Source organism: Bos indicus, chromosome 25 (assembly GCF_029378745.1).
Source record: "Bos indicus isolate NIAB-ARS_2022 breed Sahiwal x Tharparkar chromosome 25, NIAB-ARS_B.indTharparkar_mat_pri_1.0, whole genome shotgun sequence".
NCBI classification, from domain to species: domain Eukaryota; kingdom Metazoa; phylum Chordata; class Mammalia; order Artiodactyla; family Bovidae; genus Bos; species Bos indicus.
The window spans coordinates 19140899-19155453 of record NC_091784.1 but is presented as its reverse complement, the minus strand read 5'-3'; the positions used below and the strand labels follow the sequence as shown (position 1 = coordinate 19155453).

The window sequence follows — 14555 nt, the reverse complement described above, 5'->3', positions numbered from 1 at the left end:
CAGAAGATATTAAGAAGAGGTGGCAAGAATACACAGAAGAACTGTACAAAAAAGGTCTTCAAGACCCAGATAATCACGATGGTGTGATCACTCACCTGGAGCCAGATATCCTGGAATGTGAAGTCAAGTGGGCCTTAGAAAGAATCACAACGAAGAAAGCTAGTGGAGGTGATGGAATTCCAGTTGAGCTATTTCAAATCCTGAAAGATGATGCTGTGAAAGTGCTGCACTCAATATGCCAGCAAATTTGGAAAACACAGCAGTGGCCACAGGACTGGAAAAGGTCAGTTTTCATTCCAATCCCAAAGAAAGGTAATGCCAAAGAATGCTCAAACTACTGCACAATTGCACTCATCTCACACGCGAGTAAAGTAATGCTCAAAATTCTCCAAGCCAGGCTTCAGCAATACGTGAACCGTGAACATCCAGATGTTCAAGCTGGTATTAGAAAAGACAGAGGAACAAGAGACCAAATTGCCAACATCTGCTGGATCATGGAAAAAGCAAGAGAGTTCCAGAAAAACATCGATTTCTGCTTTATTGACTATGCCAAAGCCTTTGACTGTGTGGATCACAATCAACTGAAGAATTCTGAAAGACATGGGAATACCAGACCACCTGACCTGCCTCTTGAGAAATTTGTATGCAGGTCAGGAAGCAACAGTTAGAACTGGACATGGAACAACAGACTGGTTCCAAATAGGAAAAGGAGTACATCAAGGTTGTATATTGTCACCCTGCCTATTTAACTTCTATGCAGAGTACATCATGAGAAATGCTGGACTGGAAGAAGCACAAGCTGAATCAAGATTGCCGGGAGAAATATCAATAACCTCAGATATGCAGATGACACCACCCTTATGGCAGAAAGTGAAGAGGAACTCAAAAGCCTCTTGATGAAGGTGAAAGAGGAGAGTGAAAAAGTTGGTTTAAAGCTCAACATTCAGAAAACGAAGATCATGGCATCTGGTCCCATCACTTCATGGGAAATAGATGGGGAAACAGTGGAAACAGTGTCAGGCTTTATTTTTCTGGGCTCCAAAATCACTGCACATGGTGACTGCAGCCATGAAATGAAAAGATGCTTACTCCTTGGAAGGAAAGTTATGACCAACCTAGATAGCATATTGAAAAGCAGAGACATTACTTTGCCAACAAAGATCTCTCTAGTCAAGGCTATGGTTTTTCCAGTGGTCATGCATGGATGTGAGAGTTGGACTGTCAAGAAAGCTGAGCACCGAAGAATTGATGCTTTTGAATTTTGGTGTTGGAGAAGACTCTTGAGAGTCCTTGGACTGCAAGGAGATTCAACCAGTCCATTCTGAAGGAGATCAGCCCTGGGATTTCTTTGGAAGGAATGATGCTAAAGCTGAAACTCCAGTACTTTGGCACCTCATGCGAAGAGTTGACTCATTGGAAAAGACGCTGATGTTGGGAGAGATTGGGGGCAGGAGGAGAAGGGGACAACAGAGGATGAGATGGCTGGATGGCATCACTAACTCGATGGACGTGAGTCTGAGTGAAGTCCAGGAGTTGGTGATGGACAGGGAGGCCTTGCGACCCCCCTGATTCATGGGGTCGCAAAGAGTCGGACACGACTGAGCGACTGAACTGAACTGAACAGTTGATATATGTTAAAATATGTTTTTATTTTTATTTTTCTCCAACTTCACAGAGGTATTGATTCTGGACACTTGCAGCAGGAAGTGGCAGCTTGCAGCAAGCAGCAGCAAGTGGTAGCTGGAAGCAGGGTCTTAGTTTCCCAGACTGGAGTCCTAACCACTGAACCACAGGGGCCTGCCTAGTCAAGAACGAATTCAGGTGAGGTAAAGAGAAGGTTTAGAGTAAACCTTACTCAGAAGGTAAAGAGTAAAGTAAATAGTTTATTGAAAGGAAAAGTACATGCAGAAAGGCTCATGGGTGAGCTCAGAGAGAGAGTCAAGCCTCTGGGAAGTTTAAATCCTTTATAAGGGGCATTTCTCCAGGTCTGTCTTCCCTCAGGTCAATCACCTTGCTTTGTTCCACACTGGTTAATTTGTCTCAGGACATTCCCCTGGGGTGCACATGTACACTTTATCCATTAAGGTGTGGCTAATCTCATGCACACCATTTGAATCTCAAAGTGAAGTCTTCTGGGAGGAGCAAGACTCATTATGGCCTGGAATTACCCTCTAACTTTTGACTCCAAGGAGCCTTTCTGTATGTGTATAGGTTCAGTTCAGTACAGTTGCTCAGTCGTGTTCAACTCTTTGCAACCCCATGGACTGTAGAACACCAGGCCTCCCTGACCATCACCGACTCCCAGAGTTTACTCAAACTCATGTCCATTGAGTTGGTGATGACATCCAACCATCTCATCCTCTGTTGTCCCCTTCTCCTCCCTCCTTCAATCCTTCCCAGCATCAGTATCTTTTCAAATGAGTCAGCTCTTCGCATCAGGTGGCCAAAGTATTGGAATTTCAGCTTCAGCATCAGTCCTTCCAATGAATATTCAGGACTGATTTCTTTTCAGATTGACTGGTTTGATCTCTTTGCAGTCCAAGGACTCTCAAGAGTCTTCTCCAACACCAAAGTTCAAAAGCATCAATTCCTCAGCGCTCAGCTTTATTTATAGTCCAATTCTCACATCCATACATGACCACTGGAAAAACCATAACCTTTACTAGATGGACCTTTGTTGGCAAAGTAATGTCTCTGCTTTTTAATATGCTGTCTAGGCTCGTCATAACTTTTCTTCTAAGGAGTAAGCATCTTTTAATTTCATGGCTGCAGTCACCATCTGCAGTGATTTTGGAGCCCCAAAAAATAAAGTCTGACACTGTTTCCACTGTTTCCCCATCTATTTCCCATGAAGTGATGGGACCGGATGCCATGATCTTCGTTTTCTGAATGTTGAGCTTTAAGCCAACTTTTTCACTCTCCTCTTTCACTTTCATCAAGAGGCTCTTTAGTTCTTCTTCACTTTCTGCCATAAGGGTGGTGTCGTCTGCATATCTGAGGTTATTGATATTTCTCCCAGCAATCTCGATTCCAGCTTGTGCTTCAACCAGCCCAGCATTTCTCATGATGTACTCTGCATATCAGTTAAATAAGCAGCGTGACAATGTAAGCCTTGATGTACTCCTTTACCTATTTGGAACCAGTCTGTTTTTCCATGTCCAGTTCTAACTGTTGCTTCCTGACCTGCATACAGATTTCTCAGGTCAGGTGGTCTGGTATTTCCATCTCTTTAAGAATTTTCCACAGTCTGTGGTGATCCACAAAGTCAAAGGCTTTGTGGTAGTCAATAAAGCAGAAAAGAAGTTTTTCTGAAACTCTCTTGCTTTTTTGATAATCCAACAGATGTTGGTCTCCCTTATTTTTCACTCAGACACGGTTTTTTCCTTCTCTTTGTCTTTGCCATGATTATTCCCTTGAGGTGTTTACAAGAGACTCCAGTTCAGTTCAGTCACTTAGTCATATCTGACTCTTTGTGACCCCATGGACTGTAGCATTCCAGGCTTCCCTGTCCATCATCAACTCCTGGAGCTTGCTCAAATTCATGACCATTGAGTCCATGATGCCATCCAACCATCTCATCCTCTGTCATCCCCTTCTCCTGCCTTCAATCTTTCTCAGCATTGGGGTCTTTTCCAATGAGTCAGTTCTTTGCAACAGATGGCCAAAGTATTGGAGTTTCAGCTTCAGCATCAGCCCTTCCAATGAATATTCAGGACTGATTTCCTTTAGGATGGACTGGTTGGATCTTCTTGAGTCCAAGGGATTCTTAAGACTCTTCTCCAACACCACAGTTCAAAAGCATCAATTCTTCACTGCTCAGCTTTCTTTATGGTCCAACTCTCATATCCATACACTGGAAAAACCATAGCTTTGACTAGATGGAACTTTGTTGGCAAATAATGTCTCTGCTTTTTAATATAGCTCTACAAGGCATGTTGGATGTTAGCTCCCTGTGTGTTAGTTGCTCAGTTGTGTCTGACTTTTTGCAACCCCACGGACTGTAGCCCACCAGATTCCTCTGTCTATGGGATTCTCCAGGCAAGAGTACTGGAGTGGATTGCCATTCCCTTCACCAGAGGATCTTCCCGACCCAGATATGAAACCCTGGTCTCCTTCATTGCAGGCAGATTCTTTACCATTTGAGCTACAGGGAAGTCTCTTGTTACAAGAGACAAAGACTGGCTATTTACCAGTCAACAGGGGGCTGGTTATGAATGCCTCAGCTGGACCCCACCTGTTTCTTATCTCAGGAGGCTGACTGATTGTAAAGCTCCAGCCTGGAGCTTTCAGTATGACTGACAAATAAAGTTGTATATACTTAGGCATACAATGTGATGACTTGATACACATGTACACGATTACCAAGGGCAGGGTTTCCTGCCTTCCAGGTGCTACCTGTAGGTATCATCTCATCTAACACTTACAACCCTTCTAGGTGTTGTACGTCATTTTGAAATGAGAAGAAAGGGGGCAGGGCACAACTTTTGAAAGAATGACATAGCCCACGGATATAACATAAACCAATTAGAATCCAATGGGCCCCAGATGGCAGACAAGTCAACTTCGACTAGACTTTGATCCTCAATCAGCAAGCTAAATGACACACCCAGAGGTGCCATGACAGTTCTACTGCTAAGTCACTTCAGTCGTGTCTGACTCTGTGCGACCCCATAGACAGCAGCCCACCAGGCTCCTCTGTCCCTGGGATTCTCCAGGCAAGAACACTGGAGTGGGTTGCCATTTCCTTCTCCAAAGCAAGAAAGTGAAAGTGAAGTCGCTCAGTCATATCCAACTCTTAGTGACCCCATGGACTGCAGCCTACCAGGCTCCTCCGTCCGTGGGATTTTCCAGGCAAGAGTACTGGAGTGGGGTGCCATTGCCTTCTCCATGACAGTTCTAAGCCACCATCAAAACCAAAAAGTGATCAGTGGCCCAACTCCTGGAAATCTCCACCCCCTCCCAAAAATAGTTAGAATAATCCTCCCACTCATTAGCCTATGAAATTGCCCAGCCCATAAAAGCTAACCACACCACATTTTGGGGCCCCTGTTTTCACCCTCTGCAATGGCCCCACACTTTGTCTATGGAGTATGTTTCTCTCTGAATGAAGCCACTTCTTAACTATCACTTTGTCTCTCACTGAATTCTTTCTGTGATGAGACATCAAGAACCTGAGCTTCGTTACTGTGGGATTTGGCTGGGATCGAGTGCTGGTCATGTGAGTTCAAGTCCCAATCTAAGGTAAACGGTTTCAATTTTACCAGTGAGCAAACTGAGCCTCAGAAAGCCTAAGTGACACTCCTGAGATCACACAGATGCTTAGGAACAGAGCTGGGATCCAAATTCCAATCTATAGGCACCTTTGATGGGGACACCCAGTACCCCGTAGTGTGTTTTGTTTCTGGCCCTTCTTGTGACCTTCAGCCCCCCTCCCCCAACTCAGCATGGGCAGGGGAGGCCCCTGCTCTTACTCAACAATGGCCTATTCTTCTCCCGGGCCACCCCTGGTCCTCCAGAACTCCAGAACTCAGAACACTGTGGCTACAGTTACTGCGGCCTCAGTGTGTCCAGGAAGGGACTCCATTTCTACCTCTGGATTTGTTTAGGACACTCAGCTGCTTTTGGGTCCTGCTCTGGTCACAAAGAGAAGTCAGGAACCTACTGTTCAGCCCACGACTGTCCTCCTCAAGGGCCAGAAGAGTTCATTGCCCGAGCCCTGGCTCAGCCCCAGTAGGCCTGAGAGAAACCAGGCTTCTTGCAGGTATGAACTTGAGTGAAAACAGCAATTCTGACTAAAGGGCCCTGCCTTGACAGCCTTCCTTCTGCCAAGGTGGTTACGAATTTAAGTGTGAATTTCAGCATAAATGGTTACACATTAAGATGACCAAGAGGGCTTAAAAAGAAAAGATACCCAGACTCACCCCACCCCAGATTAATGGAATTGAATCCAGTGCGTTTGAGTTCAAGCATCAGTATTCGGCTGAGAACCACTGAAACAGACTTGTGGAGTTTGCATGAGAATTAAATTAGCATATTTATTCATTCATTAATTCAAATTCCTTGAGCTCCAAATCTTGGCCGGACACCATTCCAGGAGGAGGGGAAACAGCCACAGCCATGAACAAGGGCACTTACATTAAAAAGTTAGAAATATAAACAAGATGCAGTAGGAAGTAAAAATACAAAATTTGAAGCAAACTGTTGTGATGTGACCAAGAGCACTCAAAGTTGGGGTTTGGGGAGACAGAGTGGCCTGCGGAGACCCTTCTGAGTTGGTGGTGCTTGTACCCGGACCCTTCAGAAAAGGCTGAATGAAGAGCAGGATGAGGGATTCCAGGCCAAGGCAAAGGCCGGGAAGCAGGATGTGTTTGAGGAGAGGAAAGGAAAGCAATGTGGCTGGTGCCCTGTGAATGGGGGTGGAGAATGGAGGGCTGGTGTCAGAGGGAAAAGGAGCTACAGAGGCCAGAGTTGGCCTGAGGGGCCTGAGAGGACAGACGTGAGGTGGGATTGTCCGGACAGCAAGCCATGGACCTTTTTGTAAGACAGCAATGTGATCTACATTATGTTTAGAGAGAAAATTGATAACTGAGGGCAAGTAAAGAGAATAAGGAGAGGGATCAGACAGGAGGCCACCGCTCCAACTGGACGAAGGCCGACAGTACAGGGACGAGGGGCCTCTCTGGGAATGCGGGTGGAGACAACACACACACCGCACTCAGCGCACTGGCTGGTGGGTAGGAAGCCCCTCTGTGGCAGCTATTCTTGTTCTTAATAATAAAAATTTCTTATCACGGCACAGTTCTCCAGAGTGAGTGAGGTGAGACCACTGGCCCAGGCTTCCCTTCCCTCTGACAAGAGCCATCCGGATCTCTCAGAGAGAGCCTGCTACTGCTACTGCTGCTAAGTCACTTCAGTCGTGTCCGACTCTGTGCGACCCCATAGACGGCAGCCCACCAGGCTGCCCCATCCCTGGGATTCTCCAGGCAAGAACACTGGAGTGGGTTGCCATTTCCTTCTCCAATGCATGAAAGTGAAAAGTGAAAGTGAAGTCTCTCAGTCGTGTCTGACTCTTAGCGACCCCATGGACTGCAGCCCACCAGGCTCCTCTGTCCATGGGACTTTCCAGGCAAGAGTACTGGAGTGGGGTGCCATTGCCTTCTCCACAGAGAGAGCCTAGCAACCTCAAATCTTGAGATTTCTTTCCAAAGACCCATTGGTACTTTGGCAAATCCCTCCCACCCCTGCCAAACAAGAGATTTTGGGTGCCAAGGGGTTTGAAAGGGGTCACCAATGGTCAGTCACCCAGAAAGGCTCTGGGTGGCTCTCACTGTCTTATGCTTGCATAATAGATAAGGGGTTATTCTGGTGATTGTCTGTAAAATAAAAGTTAACTCTCTAGCACTTTAATGTCTCCATCTAGACAAAGAAATTTAGATGAGAGTTTTTCTTGCAAGTAAATTAATCAATGAACAAACAAGCAAACAGGTGCCAATGAAAGAATAGAGCTCACCACCTGGTTGTATAAGAATTAAGTCATTAGTCATTGCACTCGCTGACCTTCAATACACCCTGAAAGGAGTTCAGGGCAAAGATGAAGAATGAAGTACTCTGTGCTCTGGGAAAACTGGCAGCATAGGTCTTCAAAATAGTTAGATATTTTTAGGAGAAATTTTTATGAACCCAGTTTCTTGTATTTTCTCATGTTTAGAAAAGCACTAAAACCAATAACTAGGACATTGGTTCCTTGTGATCAATAGCAACCTTCTACTGAGATGTGTGTTTGATTACATGTACCCCTTAACCAGAATTATATATACACTGACCTCCTCCCTTACATCTTCTGAGCAGTTTCTCAGAGCCATCTGAGAGGCTGTCTCCCCAGGCTATAGTCTTCAACAAGACACTCAGTTCAACTCACAGCTCTTACATTGTGTGTTTTTTCCCAAGTCGACAAAGGTGAATTAATACTGAAAACAAAAGCTCCATCTAGTAGTCATCATCCTGTACCAGACTTCCCCAGGACTAACAAGTGGCATGTTATCTGTGGGTCCTGGGATTCTGGGGATTATTAAGCACCCTTCAGGCTGGGTGGTAGTAATGAGCCCTTTGGTTGAAATGTAGATTTGAATAATATGCATCACAGCTTTCCAGAAAACCAGGCTCTCCACTGTGCCTTCATCCTTATCTCAACTCTCCTTTATTGATTTTATTTGACCATGTAGTTCTCAACCTACAGGCTGCAGGACAGAATCACCTGGAAGGCTTAAGAGATCCAACAGTCAATGACAATACACAAATCTCAGTTGGATTCTGACTCAAACAAACCTAAAACTTATGAAATAATCAGAGTAGTTTATTGTCTAGGTATTTGATGATATGAGGGATTACAGTGAATTTTGTTGTAGCTATGTTTTATTATCAGATTTTCATCTTTTAGAGATTCACAATGAAATACCTATGGATAAAATAATATGATGCATGGGACTGGCTTCAAAATAATCCAGGGTGGGGAGTTGACAGGAGTATAAAAGATATGATTGGGAGTGACAACTGAGGTTGAGTGATGAGTTACCTTGGGGGTATGTTGTACCATACCATTCTGTTTTTATGTTCAAAATTTTCTAAATAGAAAGTTAAAATAATCACCTGGAGAGCTTTTAAAACATACATATATCTGGACCCCACCTTGAGCAATTTTGAAATAATAAAGGGTCAGAGGAGCATCAATATCACCTTAAAAACTCCCTAGAGAATTTTAATGTGAATCCAGATTCTTAGTTCATGTTAGTCGGTCAGGCATGTCCAACTTGTTGCGACTTGTGGACTGTAGCCTGCCAGGTTCCTCCGTCCATGGGATTCTCCAGGCAAGAATACTGGAGTGGAGGTGCCATTTCCTCCTCCAAGGAATTTTCTCAACCCAGGGATAGAAACCGATCTCCTGCATTGTGCTAATCAAGCACAAGTTCTTTATGAATCTTCACAACTATTCTGGGATGAAAGGCCACTCACGCATTCTGCAGAGGGAGGTGCTGTGCTCTGATAGTGGATTTGCAAATCTGAGAATCTGTGACCACTTCCCAAGTACAAAATCTGAGGTATGGACATGAGAGCAGTATGATATGGTGATTTAGACCCGAGGTTAGCAAACTTTTCCTGAAGAGAGCCAGATAATAAATATTTTTGGCTTTGCTGGCCACATAGGGTCTCTATTACAACTACTTAACTGAGTAGTTACGGTAATGGCTGCTGCTGCTAAGTCGCTTCTGTCGTGTCCGACTCTGTGTGGACCCCATAGACAGCAGCCCACCAGGCTCCCCCCGTCCCTGGGATTCTCCAGGCAAGAACCCTGGAGTGGGTTGCCATTTCCTTCTCCAATGCATGAAAGTGAAAAGTGAAAGTGAAGCCGCTCAGTCATGTCCGACTCTTTGAGACCCTATGGACTGCAGCCTACCAGGCTCCTCTGTCCATGGGATTTTCCAGGCAAGAGTACTGGAGTGGGGTGCCATTGCCTTCTCCGGTAGTAAAGGCAACTGTAGACAATAGTGATGGGATGGGTATAGCTGTGAATCCTCTAACACGGTATTTGCAAGAAAGGCAGAGGGCTGTAGATTGCGAGTCCTCGTTTAGACCCATATGCATTAGGCTTAGATATACCTGAGCTTAAGTCTTGCTCCTTCTTCTAGGGTGGGTCTCCACTTTTGTAAGTTGGGCTTATAATTGTACCTACCTCACAGACATGCTGTGAGGGTTAATGAGATGATGTGTGTAAAGCTCAAATGCTAGCTTAATACATGGTGATTGACTTATTACTGTGACCAGAGTGTGACTGGGGATGGGGACTGCAGTGGTGAGCAAAAAGAGAAGGGACAGAGGGTCAGAACCCTTTCTCAGGACCCTAGAAGCATCAAAGCTCTTGCCATTCCTCCCTGCCCTCCTGATAAGAAGGCACACTTTTATCTCCTTTGGGGAAGGTAGATGTTCCTTCTGTCAACATGTTCTTCCTTACCTAGAGTTTATAGCAGAAACCTTTGAGTAGTCAAAAACCCTTTTATATTTTCCTGAAAAGCTTAATTCTTGCAATTAGAACCTTGACTTGCAAGCCCCTCCTGAGTTTTAAAGGCCTGTTTTGTAACCCCAAACCAAAAATTTGATTCTGTTCTGTTGCCAGCCTCAGTCCTCCCCTTCTGAGACACAGCATGATTAGATGGTGGATACCAGAGATGGTGCTTGGAGTCAGGGAGCCTCAGTTACTGTCTCAAGACACTGTTCACTGCACCAGTTTTACAGGGGGCATTAGAGAGACAGTACATCATTCTGGTTAAGGACATGGATTCTGTAGCTAGATATCCTTGTTTGAAATCCTGTCTCTGTCACATGTTAGTTGTATGGCCTTGGACAAATCATTTAACTTTTATGTGCCTCATTTTATACTCACTAAATATAGAATTGTCATAGGAGAGATGATGGCATGGAATGCATAGAGCAGCCATACATGACAAGTATATTTAGCTACAGGTATTTATAAAATTTAACACTTGATACATAATTTAACAAGTATGTTTAGCTATAGTAAAGTGAAGTCGCTCAGTCATGTCCAACACTTCACGACCCCATGGACTGTAGCCTACCAGGTTCCACCATCCATGGGGTTTTCCAGGCAAGAATATTGGAGTGGGTTGCCATTTCCTTCTCCAGGAGATCTTCCCGACCCAGGGATTGAACCCGGGTCTCCCACATGGTAGGCATTGTAGGTAGATGCTTTAGGCATTTATAAAATTTAACACTTGTGACCAATTATCTAATCCCAATTATTTTGGTATTAGACCAAAAAATTACATCAGAAGATCTACTTTTAAAAAATCCTCAGTGTGCCAAACATATTTACCAGGTACATATCAAATATCCACTCATTCATTCATGTTTATTTGCCTATCATAAATACCAAATGCTAGGAATACAGCACTCAAAGAAATTGAGGTCCTTATAAATTTAATCTGGACCAGCTATTTGCCATGTTCAAAACACTTGAGTAGTCTGTACGCTGCATAGGAAAATGGCTCTGTGCTTAAGGACAACATGCAAAGATCTGTGACAGTGATCCTATGCTCTAGATTATTAGGGGAAACATTACTGGGGAGAGTGGCACTTAAGGAGAGACAACTGCTGACCCAAACCATCTGAACAGAAAAGAATTGTAAAAGAAAAAAAGGAAAAGAAAAAAAAAATGAGGGGAAAAAAAAGAGGAAAGGAAATCATGTTATAGACCTAGTATGTACTGTTATCAAAAAGGTATCTGGATTATATTTTACATCATTGAGTAAGACAGTTGGACAATGAACAGTATTGCCTATCTAATTCCATTTATTATATACATTTAAATATATATTCATACTGGCATTTTCAACATTGGTAAAGATTCATTCCAAACTGAGTCACTTTCTCAGAGGTGGGGTTATGGGAGAAATTTTTGTTTTCTACTTAACATTTTTTTATTGTGTTTCTTGAAATTTTTACATGTGTGCATTATGGTGATTACTTTTGAAAGAAATATTTACATTTGAGAAAATTTGCTCAAAAATCAAATGGGTTACACTGCCAGCAGTAAGCTTCCCATCAAAAGAGGTATTCAAGCAGGAGTTGGGGGAGCATGAGCAGAGGCTGTGATAGGGATTGGATTAGTCATCTCTGAGACCCAGAGGCTCACCTTGGGATTCTGGACTGAGTTTCATATCTAAAAATATTCTTACCTATTGTCTGGGGAGCCAGTGGGCTTGAGTGTTGGTTTGTGATTTGGCTTTCTGTTGCTCCGAGTGGGACCCTGCTGCCCTGAGCTAATCCCATGCAGTTTCAATGGGCCCCAAGGTTAACCTCTCTGGCAAAGTTTGCCTCTCCTTTACCAGCTTGCTTTGCTGAGCTCTGGGCACTGCTAGGAAGCCAGTGGGGGCATGCTGAGGTAATATTCTCCACATCAGGACTGACCTTTTAGGAAAGGAGATGGGGAGGGAGTGATGACGTGGGTCCCCACTACCCGTGTTGGTAAGAGTTCTTGTTCTTTCTCCTGCCCTTGAAGGACAGCCATGGAGCTGCTCTGTATGTCTCTACTGCTGGTAGCCTCTTGTGTCGGCACTGTCCAGGGCTCACCAGAGATGAATGGCAAGAAGGAGAGCATCAACATGTCCCAGCCCTTGCATATCCTTGTGGAGGAAAACTTGATGGTGCTAACACCTGCTGGCCTGACTCAGATGCTGAACGAGACGCGCTTCCTGATGGTGCTCTTCCGTGAGTGTCTCCCACTCCTGGGCAATGGGTGATGGGTGGGCTGAGACCTGCCCCCTTTCTTCTGGTAGCCAGAGGAATTTTAAGTATTGTTAAACAGGTGGCGCTAGTGGAAAAGAACCTGCCTGCCTGTGTAGGAGATGTAAGAGACGTGGGTTCGATCCCTGGGTTGGGAAGATCCCCTGGATAAGGAAATGGCACCCCACTCCAGTATTCTTGCCTGAAAAATCCCATGGGCAGAGGAGCCTGGCAGGCTACAGTCCATGGGGTCTGCAAAGCGTTGGACACAACGGAAGCAACTTAGCATAAATATATGAGAACACATTTCAATAATAATTAAAAAAAAAAAATAGCATCATCCTTAATTCCCAGATGAGAGTACTGAGGTCCAGGGAAACTAAATCATTTGCAAGATACTATGTCGCCTCTTTGGTCTTGATTTGTATGGGGTCACACAGGGTCGAACACGACTGAAGCGACTTAGCAGCAGCAGCAGCAGCAGCAGCCTCTGTTTCACTGAAGGCAAGAAGCCAGGATTTACCTTCAGGTGTCTTTACCATTCTGAACCTTAGTTTTCTTCTCTGTAAAATGGGTATAAACAGAAGTGCTATACTGGATTATTGTGAAGACAAAATAAGTTGTTAAGTTGCTAAATAATATTGTAAGTTGCTGGGACACAGTTATGGGCATTGTCTCAAGGAAGATTTTTTTTTTTTTTTCAAGGAAGATTTTTAGATCATCAGGTTTTTCATCTGAATTTTGCATGCCCACTTTTATTCTTCAGATTTTGCATCAGCAGGCATTTTGATGGAGGAAACGGACTCCTTTTTCCTGAGACACTGACACAGACTCATGTCTATGCTTTGAGACCGGATGGAAGGGATGTTCATAACAACTTTCACATAGCGGGCACCTACTGCGTGCCGGGAACTGTCCTTATAGCCCCACTAAATGTTCTCACACACTCCTCATAATCACCCAGTGTACTGCCACTATTTGTCTCCCTATTTGGGGACATTTCATAATTGAAATTCAATTTACATCTGCTCTTGAAAAACCAAGAGATCTGGAAGCCCTGGCTTACATTCCTATAATGTGACAGTTGGCTGGAACTAAGTGACAGTTTCCCCTTGTGATCAGGAAACAGCACACTAGTCAGTTTGCCACATTCCTAGTCAGCCAGCCCCACATAGTCACACCCCTGCCTCACCCCTCTAGCATTTGAGTCTGTGTCTTCTGCCTGAAATTCAGGCCTCCCAGCTCCTTCCTCAATTCTTGTCTCTTCTCATTTGATACATTCTCTCTGAGTTGCACCACTTCAGTGAGGTGGTCTTTGCATCAGCGGGCATTTTGTGACAGTGACATAGCATCAGTAGCTCAGTTACCATGGATCCCATTGCTTCCTCAGCTGACTTGTGCAGCCACTTCATAGCAACATACGACAACCTTAACCTTAACCTTGCCCTTAACCTTGGTAGTTCCCAGGAGAGAAAATCTAACTGGGTCATTTTGCCTCCTTCCAACTTTCACCCTTACGGCGGAAAGTGAAGAAGAACTAAAGAGCCTCTTGATGAAAGTGAAAGAGGAGAGTAAAAAAGTTGGCTTAAAGCTCAACATACAGAAAACTAAGATTATGGCATCAGTTCCCATCACTTCATGGCAAATAGATGGGGAAACAGTGGAAACAGTGGCTGACTTTATTTTTGGGACTCCAAAATCACTGCAGATGGTGATTGCAGCCATGAAATTAAAAGACACTTACTCCTTGGAAGGAAATTATGACCAACCTAGACAGCATATTTCTTTTCCATGGGGATGGTCTTGATCCCTGTCTCCTGTACAATGTCATGAACCTCAGTCCATAGTTCATCAGGCACTCTATCTATCAGATCTAGGCCCTTAAATCTATTTCTCACTTCCACTCTATAACCATAAGGGATTCGATTTAGGTCATACCTGAATGGTCTGGTGGTTTTCCCTACTTTCTTCAATTTAAGTCTGAATTTGGCAATAAGGAGCTCATAATCTGAGCCATAGTCAGCTCCTGGTCTTGTTTTTGCTGACTGTATAGAGCTTCTCCACCTTTGGCTGCAAAGAATATAATCAATCTGATTTTGGTGTTGACCATCTGGTGATGTCCATGTGTAGAGTCTTCTCTTATGTTGTTGGAAGAGGGTGTTTGCTATGACCAGTGCGTTCTCTTGGCAAAACTCTGTTAGCCTTTGCCCTGTTTCATTCCGTACTCCAAGGCCAAACTTGCCTGTTACTCCAGTTGTTTC

The 14555-nt window shown here is 44.3% G+C and overlaps 1 protein-coding gene across 1 annotated transcript in view; it reads left to right on the top strand.

Annotated features, from left to right (window-relative positions):
- The first annotated feature begins 5522 nt into the window (after positions 1-5522).
- The window catches only part of PDILT (protein disulfide isomerase like, testis expressed), a 51243-nt gene continuing 42210 nt past the window's right edge, over positions 5523-14555 (top strand). The window contains exons 1-2 of the mRNA XM_019987378.2: positions 5523-5761; positions 12071-12279. Of these exons, the coding sequence (XP_019842937.2) occupies positions 12078-12279 (202 nt within the window). The 5' untranslated portion in view covers positions 5523-5761; positions 12071-12077. The remainder of the gene's footprint in view (positions 5762-12070; positions 12280-14555) is intronic.